This window comes from Schistocerca serialis, chromosome 4 (genome assembly GCF_023864345.2).
Source record: "Schistocerca serialis cubense isolate TAMUIC-IGC-003099 chromosome 4, iqSchSeri2.2, whole genome shotgun sequence".
Lineage (NCBI taxonomy): Eukaryota > Metazoa > Arthropoda > Insecta > Orthoptera > Acrididae > Schistocerca > Schistocerca serialis.
Genome location: NC_064641.1, coordinates 541,876,477 through 541,901,282, shown reverse-complemented (window position 1 = coordinate 541,901,282; position 24,806 = coordinate 541,876,477). Strand labels below are relative to the sequence as shown.

Sequence of the window (24,806 nt, the reverse complement as noted above, 5' to 3'; positions counted from 1 at the left end):
GAAATAAGGAAGTAAACTAGTGGAATATATGTTCATAGATATAAAATGACAGAAACGTCTGATATGTGTCCTCTACTAAGCTCCTAAGATTAATCTGCTCTTTCAAGTCCCGAATTAAAAAAAAAAAAAAAAAACTAGCATATCATTATAGTCAGTGACACTAACATAAATTTTCTATACAGTAGTCCTTCCAGCGTGAAATTTAAGTGTCTGCTTTCATCTTCAAACGTGTCGTTACTTCCGCTTGCTACTACGCATCATACGAACGCTAGTCACACTCTCCTAAATACAGTTTCAACAAAATCCCCAGTCAGAGTAATTCGTACCTTTAAATATCTACACCTGGCTTGCCCACCCACGACATTTTTTTCATTATGTAGTTGCTAGAATTTCTCAGAAAGGAACCGCAACTGACTACATTCCAGGACTGAAAACGCATAAATGTATATAAATTTTCAAGGAATAGTTTGGGGGAAGTCTTTTATTCGGTTCTCGTGCATTAACAAAAAACGTTATGGCTCAACTAAGAAACTTATTCAATTATATGACAAATATGCTACAGTAAAGGCCGGAATCGAAAGAAGAAAGTCTTCATCTCGGTTAACTGAAGAACTAAAACAATTCATGAATCCCAGAGACACCGCAAGTCGGGCAAACAAACTACGCCCCACATCTTAAAATTATATTGCTTACAAGCAGAATCGGAAGAAAGTCAGTCAAGCTGTGAGAAATGAAAAAACTCTGATACGCCCATACATTAACCAATAACAGAAACAGGCCAGCTATACTACGGAAAAGCCCCATGGTCTTTGTATAGGTAAAGTAAATGCTGAAGCATATCACATTGTCCCAGCTGAAGAACTGAACTGGTTCTCCACATTACCTATAACAACAATTGAACCACGAAAGAAACGGAGACTCACTGATTACTTCAAGATCATAAATTCTGTATACAGCATGTTACTTGGAACACCGTCAAAACAGCCGTCACGCATATCAGAAAACATCTACTGGACACGATAGCATCACAGTCCAAATGATGCTTATTACTGAGCAAGTACTACACATTATAATATATGTCTTCAACTACTTCTTAAACACCAGTGTTTTCCCTAAGGCCTGGAATCAGGGGCTAGTTAAGCCATTACCTAAAAAAGGACGTTGCCAAAGCGCCCTCTGCTTACCGAGCTATTTGCATTCCTTCTGCACTGCCCACGGCCATATAATATACAATAAACTAGTAGTTAACAAACTAGTTAACCACAAACAAACTACTAGATGAACACCAATCCGGATTCCTCGAACACTGCAGCACAACATCTGACATAAAAAAAGTACAGATGACCTGAAGATAGACGTGGATGCACGGGAGGCAACTATCATGTATTTCACAGACTTCAGTAAAACCTTTGACATTGTCGACTTCGACATTTTCCTTGCCAAACTGTTTAGTGAAGTGCAATGGATTCGTAAGTACCTGACGTCTAGCCAGCAGTGTGTCATGTTCATCACCATAAAGTCACAGTAGAGGCAGGTAGTAACAGAAGTTCCTTAGTGTTCGGTTTAGGTTCTATAGTCTTTTCATTGTACGTAAATGATGTGTTATCAGTTTTTCCTACTGCAAGTACCACAAGTACGTTGTGACCTCCAGTCGTATCTAAGTTAAAACACCAATAAACCTGAAGACAGCGATCGACAGTCTCGACCTGCGAGCACCATCAGAATGGGTGCTGAATATAGTGTTAAAGGTTGACACATCCAAAAGCCAAGCAGTACTGGTTGGAAATTGTACGACCATTAGCCAAAAATATCGGCACCGATTACCATCTGCAGCCCTGAATGGGATAAATATCAACGTCTCTCCTTCAGAAAAGAATCTGGGAGTAATAACAAACGAAAATCTAAATTGGACTTCTCACATAGCTGCATCTCTGCGTCCCCTACAGAAATATAGTAAGATCTTCTCTTTTACCTGGAAAAGAAAACTGTACAAACACTCATACTTCCGATTATTGACTACAACAATGTTATCATGCAAGGCCTGTCTCAGGAATGCTCACGGTAATTGGAACTGTTTATGATTGGCTGTGTTCGTTCTATCTGTGAAGTTCGACTCTATGATCATATTTCACCATCAGATGTACAGCTATTGTGGCTGTTAACGAGCACTGTCCCTTATATCTCTCATCGACCGCAACGCTCTAGTCTGAACAGCATGGCACAAAAACATCTGTTCCGTCAAAGGAACATCCTTTCTCCATCACTCCGTCGTTGTGCCACATTCTCGAAATCCTTCTCAGTAGCAGGAACACATCTCCAGCTTCAGAAGGTAATGAGATATCTACTGAAGCAACAATAAGACTACCACTGTCGCTGTATGTGCTCGTTACTTTTGTACATCCTTCGTACCAACGAGACCTTCCTCATTTTCCAGCATTCTTAGGCGATGCAGTCTCCTTAAGCTTCCTTTCCTCAGGATGCACTATACCAGAATACATCTATTTTGTACACCTATAAGTTCTTTTTATACCTACCATTACCATTATTGTTATTATTGTCATTATTATTATTATTATTATCACTATTCGTGGCAGTAGCTGCAGTAGTACAAATACTGCCAGTATTAAGTATATAAGTTCACAGTCAGTATTATTTACTCACACTGCTACTTCAGACACTCAAATAATTATAATACTATTTGTTATATGAAAATTGTTATATTATTACTTCTTAGGTAACTGTGGTGTAAAAAAGGTACTGTATGTGTGAAACCCTGGTCCGATGTAATAGTGGGCTTGATCAGGTTAAATAAATTAATTAATTAAATAAAGATTCAAAGTAAACCATCGCAAAGGCAGACAATGATACGGTTTCAAAGAAGCGATCCTTCAATTGTGCTCCACAGAGTAGTTCTAATACACCCCGTCATCGTTGTCAGCGAGATTGACAGAGGAAGCTTTGTTTCTTAACTTTTAGCAAAAAAAAAAAATCTGATTTTCAGTCGTCTGATGTAAGGCAAATCATTTGTATTACTCTTGTTACGTCACTTAATGTAGAGCATACTTTTTTATAATATCTATGTTCAAACAACTTCTTTTGGCATGTAAATGTACTTTCTTAGTGTCTTTTGGTTTGATAGTTTGTATGAATCATTAATGGCGACATGAGCCCCCGTCAGGACAAGTGGCCACCCAACTAGTATCGTATCGTGACCAAGATGGCCATATTTCCAATCTGTTTATCCAGACAAGAGTTAGTTACTTCCTGATATCAAACCAATTACTACAGATTTACTTCTATCCTTTTACATACGGCACTATCATGCGTCATTCTACCCCTCTGCGATGATTTTCAATCAATTAATCAATGCTATTTAAAAGCATCTCTGCTCTATTTGACCTAACACAAAATCCAATTGCAAACAGCCCGCAGCAGCCCACTTACTGTTCTTTGAGATACTAAATCATCAGGATGCCTAGAAACTATTATATGTGCAGAAATCAGAACAACAAACATGGGACCCTGTTGCAATGGAAAATGCGAAATACGTACATTGAATCAAAGTCATTTTTCATTTTGTGTCTACGGTGATATTTTGCTACTTGAACGTTTGTGGACGTACAAAATTAACTCTTTTTCGTCTTGTTAACAGTTGCATACAATTTCTGATTTGTATAATTTCTTCGTTTATTTGTCGTTACATGTGATTTGTTGTCGTTTAGGGGTTGTATTGTTGTGTATGTACATTTTAGTAATGTTATTAATGATATTTACTTACCTCTATGATGCACTATCTGTATGAAAGCGCGCATGCTGTGGAGTCCACTATTGAGAGTTTCGCCTGTGGCCAGCCAGAACCACCGGAGGGTATTTTTCATTGGTGGAAAGTTCAGGCGGCGTGAGTAGTTTAAAAGTCGCGCATGGAAACTACTGCTCGCGTTCTATAAATTGTCACGTTGCAGCTTCTGTGAATGAATTTACTTGCTCTTTCATGTGGCCTTATACAGCGAAAGTGTTGATATTCTTTACGTAATTTACACTTTTCTGATATGTCTTCTTAATAGTGAAGGTCATTTTCTACAATAATTGTGACACAGAGGCAAGTTTCTTTCATCTCTCAAATGATTCATGTTACTATAATACGAAGTGGCTCATTTCTATAAACGTAGCCTGAGTTCAGTAAATCAGTTGTATAAAGTCTTATAAAGACTCTTTCATTGCTATTGGTAAGGGCTTTGTGGAAATCGATTTGGTAGAATAATTTCATTGTATCAAGTATCGGTACCATACTTTCAGAACTTTTAGATAGTTAGGATAATATAATATTCACTAGCGACTTATGGTGTTATCGTTCTTAAGAGATAGCCGACACGGCACTTTCAGATTACCTGTACAACAGGAGACGAAATAATATTTTAGTATCTGAATGTGTAATCAGTATAATGAACACAACGACTCGGTCAGCTTGCACAGTTAGCCCTCAGCTGTACTCGGTCTGTATGCTACAGTAGCAGCCCCGTCTTCAATAGGTTGCTGCGGTACGTTGCTGCTCTGACGTCAGTAGTTTTCCTTTAAAAGAGCTGCAGTGCGGTGCTGACGCGGTGTCATGTGAATCATCCAACGACTGAACAACCTAGGACATCGTCTCTTCCGAGTGTCTGGCACTTACATTTCCATCGAGATCAAATTCACCTATTTCTGAAATCTTGTCGTCTGGTCTCTACACTTTCTTTCTTGACTGACGCTGTTTTAGACGGATTGAAAACGAGTTTCCTCACGAGCGAAATATAGTACAAACTGTCCTACGAAATTACTGTAGGCCATACGCTGGCCGACACTGTGCAACATGCGTCTGAGCACAAAGCCTGTGAGCAACTCAGCAGGAGCAGCGGAGCTCTGTAACTCTCGGCAACGTGACTTGCCTCGCGATAAATTGCCCAGCGGGTGTCACAAAGCTGCGTTCGATGAAGAAACGCAGCTGCGATATTGCGCTGCGCTCTTTTGACCCACCGGCCCTCTTTTCACCACCTTGTTTCATTCTCGCTGCTACTCCTATTACAACACTCTTCTTCTTCTTCTTCTTCCCCTTATTCCTTGCCCTTTCCCGCTTCTCCACACTGTTGGCATTGTTATACGAGTTATGGTAATGTCAATGACATCAGGTTTCTTGGTGCCCTCCCTGACTCACTCCAGCCGGGGGAGAATCTGTGTACCCCCATCTGTCGGTGTCTACTGAATATGTCAAGTTCTAGTGTGAGATTGTTTCCTGTTTCCTAAAAAAATGCATTACGTGCATCTGACGCGTGACATGGGTGTCATCCCGATATTTACCTAGTTCGATAAGGGAAAACGTCTAAAACAACACCCACAACGGCCGGCTCATCAACCCCCGTTGTTAATCCGGGAAGTGACACTCTCGTTACGAGCCTCTCCCTTTCTAAAATTATCAGTGATCCATCACTTAATATTTTACATGTCGTTGTGACAGGTTAGGAAACGACGGCGAAAGTCATTAGTTATCATAGTGCATGGCAGCAGCTGCGGAAAGCAGCTTCCCCTGCCATCCATACTGCTACGGATACTTCACTCACGAACAAAATTTCACGAATTGATGCTGAACACTCAAAAATTTTATCATCAGTTCTTCTCTACAAGCCAGCTAAAATGTGCAAGTAACGTTGTATCAAATTACGAGCAACTCATATTGGCACATGCATATCCATATTTAACCTGAATCGGCCGAACAGGGATGAAATGAAATATAAACATGTAGCGAAGTGGATATTTGAGAAATTAAAAACAGTGATATGAGACCAGAACAAAAAAAAGGAAGTAATAAAGGCTGGGGAAACTACGTGTTTTGACATTGGGGAAACCATAAATGTGACGTATACTAAATGGAGCTTCTGAATGAAACGAGGGAAATGATAAAGGCTCTTTAATGAAACGAAATTAGATGTAAAATTTAAATACGATGGAAATGAAAAAAAATGAGCATAAATGTGCAAGATAGATACTTCAAAAAATTCAACATGCGGGAAGAAAGAACAAATTATTTTTTTGAAGGGTAGAGACATAGTTGTGACGTGGGATGAACACATGGAGTGAAATAATATATAGAGTGTAACAAGAAGGTATGGACAAAATTTTAAGAAACATTAGTCACACATAGAAGTAGAAAACAGATTATATGGACATGTGTCCTGGGACGGTTTATTTCTATGTTAGAGCTCATTCCCCATTTCACTTCATAATCACATTAGTTGTGGGAAACACAGAAACAGAACGTACTAGCATTAAAAGAAACGTTTTTAGTACGTTAGATGAAAATGTTCAAAATACCCTCTTGCCCTCTTGTTGACGTTGGAAAAGGGGTAACAGCAAGTTGTATGCCTTAGGTTCTCGTCTAGAAATTGTTGCTCCAACCGAACGAGGGCTTTTTTGGGATGCAACCAACCCACTTCATTGTTTGTGTTGACATGCGACTAACTTCATTGATCTACTAGTATAAATGATTCCATGACAGGTGGGTAGGTAAAGGTGCACCTATTTCTTGCCTTCCGCGCTCTGGTCCTAGACAAACTAGACTTTTCTTCTGGAGGCACTTGAAAGCTCTATCGTATGGTACCCCGGTATAAGACGAACGGCCTTCGTGACAAATTGTGGAAACTGTGAAACTGCACGCAATTCACCAAGGATGTAACCCGCCATCGGGGATTCACTGCAATGGCAAGTAGCACCATTTTTTCTTCCTATTGGAGGGCAATTCGAATACTTCCTTTAGTAAAACATTGCATACTGTGGTGATATGTTCCTTTCCTATGCCTTTCCCATGATTAACGCTATTATAAAGACACGTAGAGAATGAGCTCTAACGTGGAAATAAAGCATTTCCGATCCCTGTCTGTATGACCTACAGTGTGTACAGAAAGTCCGGGAACACTTTCAATTATTTACTGCGCAAGAACCAAACATTGTACAGACATTACACATATGTCATTTTTAAGAGACAGCCTGAAAGATTTTTTTTTCATGTATAATGCCACAGCTTAGTTCGGTAATTTTCCGATAGTCAGCGCTAGTTGCAAACATGGCGAGTTCAGTTGCGGAGCGAGCTTTCTGTGTGTTGGAGTTCGACAAAAACAAGTGTGCTACAGATTTTCAACGGATATTTAGAACCAAATGCGCTAATAATCCACCAACAAGGAAGGCCATTTACTACTAGCACCTCAAATTCGTTACGACGGGTTCTTTTTGCCATGTCACATCGGAAACTGTACGGGCCATTCTTCTTCGCCGAGAGCACTGGCACTTGATATTCCTAATTGGACATGTGCAGCAGTGGCCGATGCCTCAAAGGCAATCAGATTCTCCGTTCATCTTTCAGCAGGATGGGGCTCCACCCCGGTTACCTGAAGACGGAGCTGCCGCATCGATGCGTCGGCCGTGCTACAGAAGGGGACAGCTGTTTCATGAAATGGCCTCCCCGATCACCAGATCTCACTTCGTGTGACTTTTTTCTGTGGGGAGACATTAAAGATCTGGTGTATGTACTATGCCATGCTGGGACGGTTATGGCATGACGTCTACCGAGTCACTCATGTTTTGCATATCGAATGTTAGTAAAAAAAAAACCTTTAAGAGTTTCTCCTTAAAAAGCAAAACAAATGACAATTGTCCAATGTTTAGTTTTTTTGCTATAAGTAATTGAAAGTTTTCCCGGACTTTATGTATTATTTTCTTCCTCTATGTGTGAGGAATTTCGGCCGTCCCTATTGCATACATCCTAATTGGACATGTGCAGCAGTGGCCGATGCCTCAAAGGCAATCAGATTCTCCGTTCATCTTTCAGCAGGATGGGGCTCCACCCCGGTTACCTGAAGACGGAGCTGCCGCATCGATGCGTGGGCCGTGCATCTTGGAAATAGCGTCCATCAAATGTGTTGCCAACTTTTCACTTATCGGCAGAAGTCTTTTTGAAACCAGATGGAAATTTTGCGGTAGAACGATTCTAATGACACAGGTTCACTTCTCATTGTGTAGAAGATGCTTCTCTTTAGGCCACTCCTCCTTCCAGTGAATAGTGAAAGGTCAGGGGGGGGGGGGGGGGCCCTGATCTGGTGTATGGGGCTGTGCGAACTATTTTTTGTTTTTTGTCTCAATTTACTTGGCACTCGACCCTGTGTGACTGGGGGCATCGTCTTGGTGACAAGCCAGTTCCAAAACATATCCCAGGAGGAATAATCAGTACTCAGGGATCCCACAGGAAAGATCATTCGAAGCAAATAAGTTTAGCGAACACGCGCTTTAAAATGTACACCTTAATAGCTATGAGCACTTCGTCATATTCGATACCGTGAAGCATACCTTTTCTACTGAAAACTCTATGCCTTCCATATTTTGGGAGGTGGTAAAATGAATCAAAACATTCCTCATCTGACAAAAGCATAATAGACGAACAATACTGCAAACATAAAACGTAAGTTGTAGTCATGTTTTTGTCAGTAAATAAAAAATGTTTTATTAAATCTTATTTTGACCAAATCCTCTGTCTATACAACCGAAGCTAAGCCAAACGGTAATTACAAAATAGTATAGAGCTGCAGGGAGGCTATGCACAGAAGGGTGAGTCCCACAAGCATCATGTATTATGACGTAGACGACCACCATCTGTTGTTCATGGTGACCAAGCCCACAATCAATTGTGGTCCAGTTTAAAACCTACGGCAGTGAATGCGGAACGGCCAACAATATCAACCACAAATGACACCTCATAAAGCGGCTAACGTAACAGTGGAGCTGTGGAGATATGCAGTTAATGTTATGGATACCTGCCAGGCTACACACGCTAGTGTGTCCTTAAAGAGTTCCGTAATACTTTTAATATGCAGAACTGTCACTGCTGTGTCTTGCAGTGTAGAATATAGAAAACCTGTCAAATAACTCTGCTCACAATGTTATAAGGCTGAGCTGCCTTCGGTAAGCCATTAACTGTCAGTCCACACAGCCCGATAGTTCATGAAGCATGGTCCTGGGTATAGCAGTCATAGCAGTAAATCCTCTACAATCGCGTTGTAGCGTAGTTCGTAAGGTATGGCGAGATGTAGTTCCTTTTTGTTTGCTTGGCATCATTTTGACGTGGTGAGCTTGTGCTGCGTCGTTACTTAGGCAGAAAGCGGGTAGCTAATGGACCATGTGTCTCTCGCTCAAACGGCCTAGCGGTGAATACAACGCAAATAGAGAGCTTTGGTAACATTCTCATCGGCACTCATTGTTTTGCTACGAATGTACTAGAAAACTACAGATGAACCAACTGTTTATTTGGAATTAGTCCTACGACCTCCCAACATAAAAAGGACCGTAGGTTATTAATGTTTGTATGATTATAATTTTGTTATCTAGTAACGTACCTAACTGCCACTTTAATTTGTGATACACGCCATCTCAATATAAATGACTCCACAGCTGTGGGTCGTTGTCTAAGCTCTTGTGCGTTAGTGTGAAAACTTGTATCTCTGCTCGTTACCACTTCTCATGCCGGCCGGGGTGGCCGGGCGGTTCTACGCGGTACAGTCTGGAACCGCGCTACCGCTACGGTCGCAGATTCGAATCCTGCCTCGGGCATGGATGTGTGTGATGTCCTTAGGTTAGTTAGGTTTAAGTAGTTCTAAGTTCTAGGGGACTGATGACCTCAGAAGTTAAGTCCCATAGTGCTCAGAGCCATTTGAACCATTTGAACGTCTCATGCAAACTGTCATGAACTACCACAATTTTCTTCAGTATTATTTTTTCCTGGCCCATCGTATCTCGTCGTACTACGTAATCCTTAGTTTCAGCTGGGTTTTGACACCTTTTTCTCTTTTTTAACTATCCTCGAGGCTATATATATACATATGAATGTATATAAAAAAAATTTGCTGTAAATAATTCGAACGACAAAAATGACTGAGTTGAATAATGCACCCAACACTTCATTCTTTCACAGAGTAGCATATTGCTCTAAACGGGGACACAGAGAGATATCTTAAGGAATATTTATTACTTTTCTTAAAAAAGATGTACTAGAAGACAGCAGGCCTTCGCACACCTCAGAATTCTCAGGTCACCAGGAGTGATGCTAAATTTCCGTGTTTCGTGATTCCCTTTCTCGTTTCTTGGTGAAAGTTAAGCGCAAAGTCTAAGACAGATTCAGGAGAAATAGGAGAAAACTGTATTTAGCAGCAATGGAATTGACATCCTTAATTGACGTAAGGCTAAAGTGAAGGTCATTCCCTCTCAATCATCGCCGACTGCCTCCATCAGCCTCTTTCAAAAGAACTTGGGCTCCGTTTCTAAAAACATCACTGTCCTTGAGATAAAAAAGGAGTAGAAGGAGAGCTAGCTTAGTTTGGCGAAGGAAATCAACCCAGTCGTTTTCAAGGGAAGAGTGGCGGCACTGACCTCATCCAATTTAGATTAGGCGCAGTGAAAATACACTGAATAGCCAAAGAAACTGGCACACCTGCGTAATATCATGTAGGGCCCCCTCTAGCACGCATAAGTTCCGCAACACGACGTGGCGTGGACTAATGTCTGAAGTAGAGCTGGAGGAAACTGACACCATGAATCCCGCGGTAAGCGAACGAGGGAGTTGAGATCTCTCATGAGTAACACAAGGCATTCCAGATATGCTTAATAATGTTCATGTCTGGGGAGTTTAGTGGACAGCAGAAGTCACATGAGTGTTCCTGGTGCCACCCTGTAGCAATACTGGACCTGAGGGGTGTCGCATTGTCCTGCTGGAAGTGCCCAAATACGTCTGAATGCACGATGGACATGAATGGATGCAGGTGATGAGAGAGGATGCTTATGTACGTGTCACCTATAAGAGTCGTACCTAGACGTATCAGAGGTCTCATATCACTCCAACTGCACACGCCCCATACCATTACAGAGCCTCCACCAGCTTGAACAGTCCCATGTTGACATGCAGAGTCCATGGATTCGTTAGGTTGTCTCCATAACCGTACACGCCCATCCTCTCGAAACAATCTGAAACAAGACTTGTCCGACAGGGCAACATGTTTCCTGTCATCAACAGTCCAATGTCGGTATTGACGGGCCCAGACGAGGCGTAAAGCTGTGTGTCGTGCAGCGCTGAGGGGTACACTAGTTTGCCTTCGCCTCGGAAAACCCATAAGGATGATGTGTCGTTGAACGGTTCGCACCCTGACACTTGTTGATGGCCCAGCACTAAAGTCTGCAGCAATTTGCGGAAGGGTTGCACTTCCGTCACGTTGAACGATTCTCTTCAGTCGTCGTTGGTCTAGTTCTTGCAGGACCTTTGTGCTGCCGAACGCTGTCGGAGATTTGATGTTTTACATGATTCCTAATATTCACGGTACACTCGTGAGATAGTCGTAAGGGAAAATCTCCACTTCATCGCTACCTCGGAGATGCTGCGTCCTATCGCTCGGGCGCCGACTACAACACCACATTCAAACTCAGTTAAATATTGATAACCTGCCACTGTAGCCGTAGTAACCCATCTAATAACTGTTGTGTTATATAGGCGTTGCCGATCGCAGCGCCGTATTCTGCCTATTTGCATACCTCTGTATTTGAATATGCATGCCTATTCCAGTTTCTTTGGATCTTCAGTGCAAATCTGAACTGGTGGATGGATATTTGAGCAGTGTATCCTCTCGAATAAGAGTACTCTGCCATACCAGTGTGCTGCTTAGCTCGGGAGCCTCTCCTTTTACGATGACATTAAGTGGCAAGTTAACATTGCAACTGTAGAACACATGTTTCCTTGACACATCTTGAAATATCATGAGAGACAGAGACAACCATGATAAGAACTTTCCACGAACTGACTCATTACAGCCATTCTCTGAAAACGGTATCAGTTTGGAAGATGTACTTATTCGCTTTACTCTGGGAAACAACCCACTCAAAAAATTTTAGCATATAACATCTATGCAGGAGACACACCATCCACGACTGCCTAATATAAAAAATCTGTAAACATAATGGCATCTAAGGATCCAAACTGTGCCGCGCAGAGTGGTCGCGCAGTTAGAAGCGCCATGTCACTGACTGCGCGGCCGCTCCCGCTGGAGGTTCGAGACCTCATAGTGTGTAAGTCTAGGGACCGATGACTTCTGCGGTTTGGTCCCTTAAGAACTCACACACATTCGAACATTTTTTCGATCCCAACTGTAAAATACCTGTCAAACCATTATCATCACGAAAAAAATTCGCAGCTATGTGTGCTGAATGCACAAAACTACTTTCACAGTTGTACCTGCTGATTCACTTTAGACCAGTTGTAGCGCCACCACTGATTTTTGTCGTCGTACTGTCACAACTATTGCAAACGGGCCTACGACGCCAGTAGAGGAAGAGAGGGCCAGAAATCCATTACATCAGATGGAGAAATACCAATGGCGCGTTCCCACTTTGTGTGCCAGGGGCCACCGCTCACAGCGCAGACGACGGAGCAGAGAGGTGGGCCGACCACAACAATTATAGGCCAGTGGCCACAGCCTCGGGCTGCCGCCTCGTTATGTTGTACATGGTTACAAGCGGTGACTCGACACAATAACTAAATACGGAGCATATATACACTACTGGCCATTCAAATTGCTACACCAAGAAGAAATGCAGCTGATTCACTGGACAAATATATTATACTGGAACTGACATGTGGTTACATTTTCACGCAATTTGGGTTCATAGATCCTGAGAAATCAGTACCCAGTACAACCACCTCTGGCCGTAATAACGGCCTTGATACGCCTGGGCATTGAGTCAAACAGAGCTTGGACGGCGTGTACAGGTACAGCTGCCCATGCAGCTTCAACACGATACCACAGTTCATCAAGAGTACTGACTGGCATATTGTGACGAGCCAGTTTCATGGCCACCATTGACTAGACATTTCCAGTTGGTGAGAGCTCTGGAGAATGTGCTGGCGAGGGCAGCAGCCGAACATTTTCTGTATCCAGAAAGGCCCGTACAGGACCTGCAACATGGGGTCGTGCATTATCCTGCTGAAATGTAGGGTTTCGCATTGATCGAATGAAGGGTGGAGCCACGGGTCGTAACACATCTGAAATGTAACGTCCACTGTTCAAAGTGACATCAGTGCGAACAAGAGGTGACCGAGACGTGCAACCAATGGCACCCCATACCATCACGCCGGGTGATACGCCAGTATGACGATGACGAATACAAGCTTCCAATGTGCGTTCACCACGATGTCGCCAAACACGGATGCGACCATCATGCTGCTGTAAACAGAACCTGGATTCATGCGAAAAAAAATGGCGTTTTGCCATTAGTGCATCCAGGTTCGTCGTTGAGTACACCATCGCAGGCGCTCGTGTCTTGGATGCAGCGTCAAGGGTAACCGCAGCCATGGTCTCCAAGATGATAGTCCATGCTGCTGCAAATGTCGTCGATCGTGCAGATGGTTGTTGTCTTGCAAACGTCTTGCAAACGTCCCCATCTGTTGACTCAGGGATCGAGACGTGGCTGCACGATGCGATACGATAAATCGCAATCGCGATAGGCTGCAATCGGACCTTCATCGAAGTCGGAAACGTGATGCTACGCATTTCTCCCCCTTACACGAGGCATCACAACAACATTTCACCAGGCAACGCCAGTCAACTGCTGTTTGTGTATGAAAAATCGGTTGGAAACTTTCCTCATGTCAGCACGTTGTAGGTGTCGCCACCGGCGCCAATCTTGTGTGAAAGCTCTGAAAAGCTAATCGTTTGCATATCACAGTATCTTCTTCCTGTCGGTTGAATTTCGCGTCTGTATCAGGTCATTTTCGTGGTGTAGCAACTTTAATGGGCAGTAGTGTAAATGTTCACCATTTTCAAATAGAGTCATCACAGTCTAGCAGTACCGACAATGACACGTGCTCTACATCAGGAGACGAAGCGACATGTTTTCTCAAGCATCCAGCTCAAGATTTAGGCTACACCACAGATGGAGAAATACCAATGGCGCGTTCCCACTACTTCGGGTTCTGAGTCCACTCCTAGGGACTTGAAGCTTCCCAGCTGATTGACCACCTTCAGACTCAATGTGAATGGAGTGATGCAGCCGCCTGTCTGCCTATATTCCCGCAGGCAAACTGACACTGTATGCCTGCGTTCACGAGGGTGGACAGTGCACCACTGGGGACCGTCTTTCTCTGCAAGAATCAATACGGGCTTATCTGCAGATGGTGCATGTGCTTCTGCGACCATCCCAGAGCCCAGTCAGTCACTGCCGCCCGTTCTCCTAGAACCACGAGTTTCGCACAGTCTGTACACGCTGAGGGGGCGTAGCTACTATGGAATCACAGATAAGACTGCTGCAGCCTGTTTTCTAATAAAATGTGTGATTGTTAATGATGTTCTCTTGAGATACAACCGGTCAACTTTTTGACTTAAAATCACTGTCTCAGCTAAACTCTGCCGCAGTTAGTGGTCACCCAGCCCAGGCCCTTACATTTTGTTGCATATCTGAGACGGACATTGGCACCCGGACCCAGCATCACAAGGCAGCTGGAGTGGTTGGCATCGAGAGTTAAATTGTGGTGAGGGGACGGACTGCTTTGTTTTCTTCTGCTAATTCATCTACAAAGGATGCGTTCTAGGTAGGACTGTCGAATTAACTTGAGAGTAGTACTTCCGAAGGTAGAGCAAACGGTGGATTTGGCACAATATTGTGACAATTTTTGGGAGAAATATCTGCAACCAGTGCAACATGTTGGGCAGAGTGAACATTGTGCTGAGACCGTATCAGTGGTGTGTTTTATATGCCACCATTTACAGCCATACTGCTACCGATTAGAAGTTCCTCATGTTTAGAAGTAAGATGTAAGCTAGAATTCTACATCTGTAAGTGGGTATGGCCTTGTGTTGTTGCTTTATTATACGTGGATATGTATTGGGGATAAAAATTCCACAGAGTCTAGGACAGAGGGTGTTTCCGGGTAGGGAGGCGATTCAGGTGATAATAAACCGCGTATAGCAACTATCGGCAGCTAAGGTAGAGATGCCCAGGCAGGCAGATGCTATGACAAATGGTGGGACTACTCCATTGCTGGAACCAGCGGCTGCTATCCTGATTACACTCTTTTCTAGAGAGCCAACTGCGGGGGCAGTAGCAAAGAGTGCATTTCGATCAGATGATCTGCTATTACTGATCACTAATTTATAATTGATGGGAAAGGCAAGAGCATTTTTAGGTTTTATCAGAAGTTGAAGAAAGCTCTGACGGCTGAGCCGTTTCGACAAGTGCTCAAGTAACTCCATAGCAAATAGCACGAAGTTTTTCCGAAGGCAGTTGAGTGAAATGTCGGAGAAGCACAATCAGCAATAAGTGTCAGTGGGTGGATAAGGAAAGTCAACAGATATACTTACGAATAAATGAGAAGTGATGAAGCGAATAAGTTAATCCTTTCTAAGAAGCGCTGGAAAGGCCTCTAGCTGCTGTACTGAGAGGCCTACCACGTGATACCCATAATAGAGTTCGGATAGGAACCCCCAAAAGACTTCAATGCTTCGATTAGAATAGTTACGGAGCAGGAGGCGAAGTACATAGGAATATTGAGTGCACAATAGGCGATTTGTTTTATCTACAGACATAAGGTGATATAAGTTTGGAAAAACAGGACACTACCAGAAGCAGTGTCATCAGTCAAGATGTGAGAAGTGTGGTGAGTTTGGGTCCCAGAAATGGAATAGTAAATGCAAGGGGCAGAATGGACAAGAAGTGAATTTTCAGACGTTAAACGCAAACGGGGAGTCATTTCAGTACTGCAAAAACGTATAGTGAGATGAAGTGTGGCGTAGAAGGAGTCTTAACTGGTAAGAAGCATAAAGTCGTTGGTCAGTGGTAAATCTGGACCCCGAAGGCAGGGGACGGTTAAACCGACCATACTACAGTATGCTTGTGGTTATAAATAGTCATATGAAGGCACTGGAATCAGCAATACTAGACTTCAAGTTGGTGTGGAACGATTTCTGAGTGTGCAAGGAAGTGGTGCCTCATATAAGAGAAGGTTACTGCACAATACTGAGGTTACACCTGTTTAAGCACAATGCCGAAATTACCTACACCGACGAGCGGCGGCCAGTGTTCCAACTAGGGGAACCTGTTTCCTGTGAAACGCTGTCGCAGAGTTCGGCTAAGTTAAGGGAAAAACCAGTCAAACTGTGAACAAAGTCACTAAGACTTAATTCTCACGATACAGTGACAGATGGAACCAGGAACCTAAGTGTAGTACGAGAACTACTTGTTAACTTGATGTGTACGATGGAGCCTCTAGAGGAGAGTGGTGTATTGGAAGAATCATGAAGTGTCATATGAAGAAGTATTTTATGCATGTATGAAATGGACAGTGAAAGAGTAGTAAAAGTAAGTTTAGATAAATTCGGCGTCAATGAAATTGTAGTTGAAAGCGAGTCTAGACTTTAGGATGGAATTGATTTTGGCACGTCACATGTGGTCCATAACCGTACTTACGATAAAACAAGAGCTAAGATTAGTTTGGAGTATTGTAACTTAACAAAGATGTTCCTCTGGAGGAAAAAGGGTGAACAACACGTAACTGTTGCATAGTCTAATTTATCATACCTCCTGTTTCGCTTGTTAACAGCATTTGAACCCTTCTACTGTAACAAAAGCTTCAGTTTCACTACAGTACCAATCGCGAGTAGGGCCATTTCTATTACGTTAACTATCTTATTAGGCAATTGTGATAGTGTGATAGTCTCTATGTTTTTATAGTCTTTCTCTGCGTAACGTTATTGAACGCTTATTAACAAATTTTTTTAACGTTGAAGGCGTACATTACATTCTGATACTTTCTCAACATTACAGACAGTTCATCTACTACACTCCATATTTTCTAATACACAGGAGTAGCCTACGGTTATTTTTATTTGTGTGAAACACCATCCTGTTTACCGTTAATCCAGTGAACTTTTAGTCTAATACATTCAGTATGGTACTGTACTATGTAGTTAGTCTTTTTGCGCTCTATGGCATCCGCACTTCCTCCTACGAATCATTTCTTAGTTTATGTATGTCATCTCTTATTTCAAAGTGACTTCAGTCTTTTACTGAATCAAGGAGAGCAATAGTATCTAATGTGTGAAGTAGCTGTTCAATAATATTCAGTGACCCTCATATGTTTGTGTTCTCGGGCACATAAAGTTAGTAAACAAGGTTGTATCGAAAATAGCGAGGTCATTAAATACAGTGGAAAGTCATTGAAGAATCGCCAGTAAGCTCTAGAGGCATCCCAACATTGACCTACACTTATTGAGGTCGCTCTTGGAAATTCTAGTTTGGGACAGAAGCCAAGTATCTTATACGCTTTGTCTTCTCTATTGAGCTACCTTTCGTAGCATTTCTTTCCAATGAAATTTTATTATCATTATACGGCCGTAAAAGCATTCTTATCTCCTATCTAAATCGACGTTCTACAACACGCAATCACTGGCCGTGAATGAGTATTGGTTACTTGAAGAGTCAGTGAATCTCTTTAGATAAAGCGTTATCTGTACCAAATTTTGGAGGTCTGACGTACACGATGTCGGATATAAAAGATGTGGCACCTTGGACAGTAAAGCAGTGTGCCACCGAGGCGTTGACGGCAATGGCAACTCTAGATACAATGACAGGTGAGTCAATAACACCATCGCTTTGTGAGATTTTGCTGCACGATATCTTCTCACTGTTTCTTTCTTAATTTCAGATACTTGAGTTTCATGAGTAAAATTGTGACATTATTGCTCCGACCCCTTAGCTCCATAGACTACTACACTGAAGTCCAATGTCTCTTTCAAATATATTTAGCATTAATCTTTCTGAGTCGAACAGGTGTAATTGGCTACACACTTCTGTTAGAGATACATCATACTTTATCATTTTCATAATTTTTGTGACAGCTGCTCCTTTCAGAAACCTTTCCGTCTATGAGAGATGATAAAACGAGCTTTATTATATAAGGGTACTTGAAAATGCCATAAATTGTAAGGTTTTTTTTATTTTAGTTCTTTGTCGTTGGCCATCACGGTGCTACGGATCACTGGAACGTATTGTTTTAGTTTATGAACGCCGTAGGTAGTTTAACTTAGTAACATTTCAGCAAATCAAACAGAAGAGAGCTTTAAGTCCTAGCACTGATTCGTATGGCAAACCTGCCTTTTATTCTGGATACGGTTTTCCATATACTTTTCCAGCTCACTTTCCAATACATTCCATATTTCAACTTCATCTCTCCAAATGACTTTCAGTATATTAATATATTTAATATACCAACAAATGACAATTTTTCCACATTTTTCTCGCCCGGTATCTGCACAAATTTTCTTTCACATTCATTCACGCCATTGTTATCATAGTGACCACTTCTGGGTGCTAGTACCAGATTAACCTGCCATGTGTGCACTTGAACTGCGGCTGAATAGGATTTTGTTCAGTCTGTGGCTTTAGAGTTCGCCACTTTTTATTAAGTACGTTATTAGTTTACTCACAACCTCAGGTCTGGGTTTGAAATTGAAGGCAAGTGTTGCCCTTGCGGGAAGAGTTCCTTACCTACTGGACCATCTGATGAGGCCTAGTGAATTGCCTGAAAATCTTAACCAGCTCAGGCTCTTTCTCATGAGTTGCAATCACCCCACGGTGTCTCCGATGAGTGTGTCGAATTATGCACCGCACAAACAACTGTTACCTCACAATATTGTATAGTTTCTATATATGAAACCAAAACATTCATTGTCCTACTTACTTGGAGTTTTATGACTCTCGATTTCGTACCATGTTCCGTTCCCACGGTTATACCATTGGTTTGAAAATCTCTCACCTCTAGGAGTGGTGGGTGCGAGAAAGTGTCTGTACATCATGCAACGATTTTTTCGAACCGAATACCTCTGTGATGCGACACGATATTGTAGTGCCTGTTTTACTCCGAATTACGATGTAAAGTTCCTTCGGACGTGTATAGGCACTCCAATATCGTGTTATTATTCGCCGATAACGGGAAAGCGACTTTCAAGTAAAATGTCTCCCCTGTTGGGGAATATATATAATGGATGTACGAGTGCAGGTTGTGGGCACATTGTTGACGTCATATGGAAGTTTCGGTCTCGTGCTGGTATAGCTAAATGGTAAGGTGACTGTAAGCTATGAGTGGGAAATGTGGATTCGAGCCGGAGTTAAACACAGATTGTCATTGTCGTCATTCCATTATACAGCTGGTGGTTGTTCATATTTGCAACGGCGAATACGTTTCATGTTCCTTTCTGATGTTTTAGCCTGGTGTCCGCCGAAAATTGTTCCCGACGTTCTGGCGCCATAGCTGTCGATCTCTGCCCCAAGCACGTCCCGCAGTCTGGTTAATTAACATCATGTTTACAAATAAAGCAATCAGCTAGCTTGGTCATGTATCTCTCATAAGGCAGATAGAACACCTAAGGGCGTGGCCATGTATCTTTCCTTTTGAAAGAACGCAACCTCTAAATAATATAACCAGTTGCTTGCGTACCTGTAGTACTGCTTACGCACAGCCCTTGTGAAATTTGCTTGGAAATTGACGATTTCTTGATAATTTCTATGCATTAACAAAATTTTGCAGCTCATAAATTAAGCAGCACCGTTTCCACAGATATAAAAGTGGTTATAAAAAACTGCGTTAACTATATGTCTTGGAACGTTTTAGAGCTATGAATGGTCAGAATAAAAATGCTTCCTCTTGAAGAAATTCTTATTCATTGTTATTAAACACACTATGAGATTTACTACTTGTGACAGTGTTTCAAATCCTGTGAGTAGCATCTTACTTCATAGTCTGGACTATAGGTACATTAAATCTTATGACCAGGTTTAGTATCTTTAGGTGCGCACCAAAGTCCATAACCCACTTTCTTACCTTTTTTTCCTTTATTGTAGCTTCTCGCTAATCCTTGTGAACGCCTTTTGTTGTTTATAAGAGAAATGACTTGGTAGTTTCATTTCCATTTGTATATGTTTTTGAATCAGTATAAAATATTTAATTTCATTCACGTCTCCTGAATTTGCAGCGAACACGCGAACAGCAAGCCAATGTCTTTCAGTAAATGCAGGACTGAAAAAACACCTGCAACAAAGGAAAATAATTGTGTGTAAGACAAATCCCCTTTCTATAAATTTACCGCTATAAATAGCCTGCGACAATACAAATGACAAGAGCGCATTTCATTCTGTCCTTTTAATTTCACGAGAATGAACAGCGTACTGTTCTTGAATATAAGTTCGTCAGTAAACAATTGTACTATATTACTAGATTTCCACCACACCGAAAGAGTTCAATGCCTGACTTTTCGTTCTGGCTCAGAAATCACCTACTAGAAACAGACAAATTTTTTAAAATATAGGCAAGTTTAATGTTCTGAAGGGCAACGGTTCCACGGCTGATAAGTGACATCTTGTTGTACATATTTCTTATTCAGTAAACTAGAATAGGAGAAAGAGAACTAGTTGTATTGAGGAAAACAGCATTATTTGTCTTTTTCTACCTTATTTTAGCACATTCTCACGTCCTTTTTCAACCTGAAGTTTGCATCTAAAAATGCTAATCTCACTTATGTCACAGATTACAGACGATCACCGCTAATATGAAGGCGCAGGACACTAGTATGACAATACAAAGTTGAGGAATAAACGTGTCGTCAACACTAGCCAGATTAAGAAAGGTTAAAATTTCAAGGTTTGCCTCCAGGCGACACTTAACGTTTATCGGAAACAAACTTCATCATCGGATAGGAGAGGTGTGGCGAAGAAGAGCAGCTATGACCATTGAAAAGGAGTTGTCGTGAGATTCGCTTAAAACAGACGAAAAATTACCTTAGTGGCAGGGGATACACTCGAATCCCGCTTCTATAAAACGCAAGGCCAGTGTCTCAACCATTACGCCACCTCGCTCATTTGCTTTAGCAGCAAGTGTGGTATACCTGCCAAACAGTGTTTGCTTTTTAGCCTGTGAACCAGTCTCACATAAAAACATGGTTAAGCGAAGACCTTTTTCTCCAAAGTTAATCTACACTAACGCTTAAAATCTAACGCAAGCATAACCAAATTATACAAAATTTAAGAAACACCCAGTACATACGACTTTCATCTGATAGGACATTACAGTATGAAAATATGTTAAGCAGTTAATAAATCATTAATTTTTGATTGCCTATCATAGTCGGACTGAGAGGCATATCCGGAAAGTAAGCAATTCCCGGTCGCGAAATATAAAAAACACTGTGAAAATGAAAACTATTTTGATTGAAACTTCTCTACGTAGTCACCCCTCCGTCATAGATATCTGCGACTGCGTTGTGCCAACTTTCCAATACGCTCGCCGTAGAAGACCGCCTCCTCTGCTTTCCGACAGTATTCTACGCTGTGCTACAGCTGGTTGTCCGTCCCAAAATGTTGTCTTTAGCCAGTGGTTCATTTGCGCAAGGCTGAAAATCAGAGCAGGAAAGTACGAGCTGTATGGTGACTGATCAACACTTCCCGTCAAAAACACTGCAAGAGCGTCCTCATTATCCCTGCAGTTTACGGCCGAGAACTATCATGATCAAGGAAATGCATGACAGTTAGTCTATGTGGTGTTGCATGCAATGAGGAGAAATCTCACGGCAAGCACCCATACTAGGCGGTAGACACTAATTTCTAGAAATTTTTAAGCACTCACTGAGCGTCGGGACTAGGAAAAGGGTATGCTAGAGACACTGCCCAGCACATATGGTGGGAACATAGCAAGATTTTCTCTGTGGTTATCATTTCGTGATCCATCGTTCCTCACTTTCAGAGTAGCTCTCTATAAAAAGTAAAACATGTGGTAAAAGGGAATAAAAGAACTGATCACAAACTGTTTCCTTACAATTTAAAGTTATAGATTTTTATGTATTCACAGCGGAGTATTACTAGGGAACAGTTTGGAGAAATAAGCCGCACAGTTCTAAGAAAATTAAATGATACTGCGTAACACTCCAAGCCGAAATGAGTGAACTAAGAAATCATGGTGAAATACATCAATAAAAAGAGCAAAGTAGATTTAGATCAGATACATTACAGCAAGACGAGGCCGATGTCAGTTATATATTACAGAAATCAAATGCATTTGTTACTTCACAATCTGTAATTTGCACACTTGTATTAAAGCGAATAATTCTCCCTTTTTGCAGGCCTAGCGGTGCTTCTTGTTCTGGTGACAGCGGCTCTGGGTGCCCACCAGCAGTCACTGGCTGACCCGCCAGTATGTCCAGAGCGGATCCCGGGCGTGACACTCAACATTACCTTCTACCCAAATGAAGACGACTGCACCAAGTACTGGGAGTGTGACAACGGAAACCTTTATAACGGATCGTGTACTGATGGCTTGATTTGGAATCCCAATGTGGACTCTTGTGACTGGCCGTATAATTACGATTGTCCTTATGATAGGAAACTACCTATTGACGTCATAGACTGTCCTCAGCCATCCCCAGGTGAGATTTTCAACGTTACGTTCTACCCCAATGAGGAAGACTGCACCAAGTATTGGGAATGTGATAATGGAGTTTTGAGAAATGGATCTTGTCCTAATGGTCTCATATGGAACAACGACTTACAGGCCTGTGATTGGCCTTACAACTACGACTGTCCCTATGACAAGAAGGGACTTATTGCCTTTTCAGATGCCACACCAGACTGTCCACAACCATCCCCAGGTGAGATATTTAACGTTACTTTCTACCCCAATGAGGAAGATTGCACCTTGTATTGGGAATGTGACAATGGACTTCTGAGAAATGGATCTTGTCCTAATGGTCTCATATGGAACAACGACTTACAGGCCTGTGATTGGCCTTACAACTATGACTGTCCCTATGACAAGAAGGGACTTATCGTCCTTTCAGATGCTACTCCAGACTGTCCGCAGCCATCCCCAGGTGAGATTTTCAACGTTACGTTCTACCCCAATGAGGAAGACTGCACCTTGTATTGGGAATGTGACAATGGACTTCTGAGAAATGGATCTTGTCCTAATGGTCTCATATGGAACAACGACTTACAGGCCTGTGATTGGCCTTACAACTATGAGTGTCCCTATGACAAGATGGGACTTATTGTCCTTTCAGATGCTACTCCAGACTGTCCGCAGCCATCCCCAGGTGAGATTTTCAACGTTACGTTCTACCCCAATGAGGAAGACTGCACCTTGTATTGGGAATGTGACAATGGACTTCTGAGAAATGGATCTTGTCCTAATGGTCTCATATGGAACAACGACTTACAGGCCTGTGATTGGCCTTACAACTATGACTGTCCCTATGACAAGATGGGACTTATTGTCCTTTCAGATGCTACTCCAGACTGTCCGCAGCCATCCCCAGGTGAGATTTTCAACGTTACGTTCTACCCCAATGAGGAAGACTGCACCTTGTATTGGGAATGTGACAATGGACTTCTGAGAAATGGATCTTGTCCTAATGGTCTCATATGGAACAACGACTTACAGGCCTGTGATTGGCCTTACAACTATGACTGTCCCTATGACAAGATGGGACTTATTGTCCTTTCAGATGCTACTCCAGACTGTCCGCAGCCATCCCCAGGTGAGATTTTCAACGTTACGTTCTACCCCAATGAGGAAGACTGCACCTTGTATTGGGAATGTGACAATGGACTTCTGAGAAATGGATCTTGTCCTAATGGTCTCATATGGAACAACGACTTACAGGCCTGTGATTGGCCTTACAACTATGACTGTCCTTATGACAAAAAGGGCCTTATTGTCCTTTCAGATGCCACTCCAGACTGTCCGCGGCCATCTCCAAGTGAGGTTTTCAACGTTACTTTCTACCCCAATGAGGAAGATTGCACGAAGTATTTTGAATGTGACAATGGACTTTTGAGAAACGCGTCTTGCCCTAATGGTCTCATATGGAACAATGACTTACAGGTCTGTGATTGGCCTTACAACTATGACTGTCCCTATGACAAGAAGGAACGTAGTTCCCTGCGAGGTGAGGTGTTTGTTTGTCCTCCAGTTCGCCCGCATTTGTTAGGCGTTGTTATGTTTTTCCCCAATGACGCCAACTGCCACAAATACTGGGAATGTCTTAATGGTAGAGTGAAGGATGGCAATTGTGAAGGAGCTCTTGTGTGGAATCCTAATCTCAAGAAATGCGACTTGGAAACTAACTATCCTTGCAACACAGATAACTGATTGTGTAATAATTGATGATAGCAACCCCCATACATTATTTACAGTTACCGGAGTAATGGAGTAACTTCTTGACTCAAATGTAATGAAATCTAAATGTTACGAGCGGAGTGACCTAATGTAGTCTCTGTATATTTATTTTTGTATTGTGACTATAAATTAAAGTTTGGATCTATTTTGGAAAATGTTTGTTTAATCTCTTATGCATACCACTACAACAATCATGGATTGCGTTAAACATTCGAAACAAGATTGTGTCAGTCATTTCTCATCTCTGTTCTCCTCAGGTTTTATATGATCTTCGTTGTCTATACTACGGTCCAGTGAACGTCGGTCAACAGTGTTTTGCATTCATTCCTGCGCTGCTGTTAAATGAAACCTAATTGAATGTCGTGCACATGCAGTATTTGTCTGAGCTGTAGACACATATATCACATTTGGCAACCGTCTTATGTATGGCATAGGGTGTTATCCGTAATATTTGAAAATGTAAGTTTGTTTATAAGAGTATGTGAGAAGACAGAACTACGTAAGTTAATAAATATCAGCAATGCACAACACTGGA

The 24,806-nt window shown here is 42.0% G+C and overlaps 1 protein-coding gene across 1 annotated transcript; it reads left to right on the top strand.

Annotated features, from left to right (window-relative positions):
- Positions 1-23,353: 23,353 nt before the first annotated feature.
- LOC126474596 (probable chitinase 10) lies at positions 23,354-24,244 on the top strand. Its single transcript, XM_050102071.1, has one exon. The coding sequence runs from the start codon at positions 23,354-23,356 to the stop codon at positions 24,242-24,244; it is 891 nt and encodes a 296-aa protein (XP_049958028.1).
- Positions 24,245-24,806: the final 562 nt, after the last annotated feature.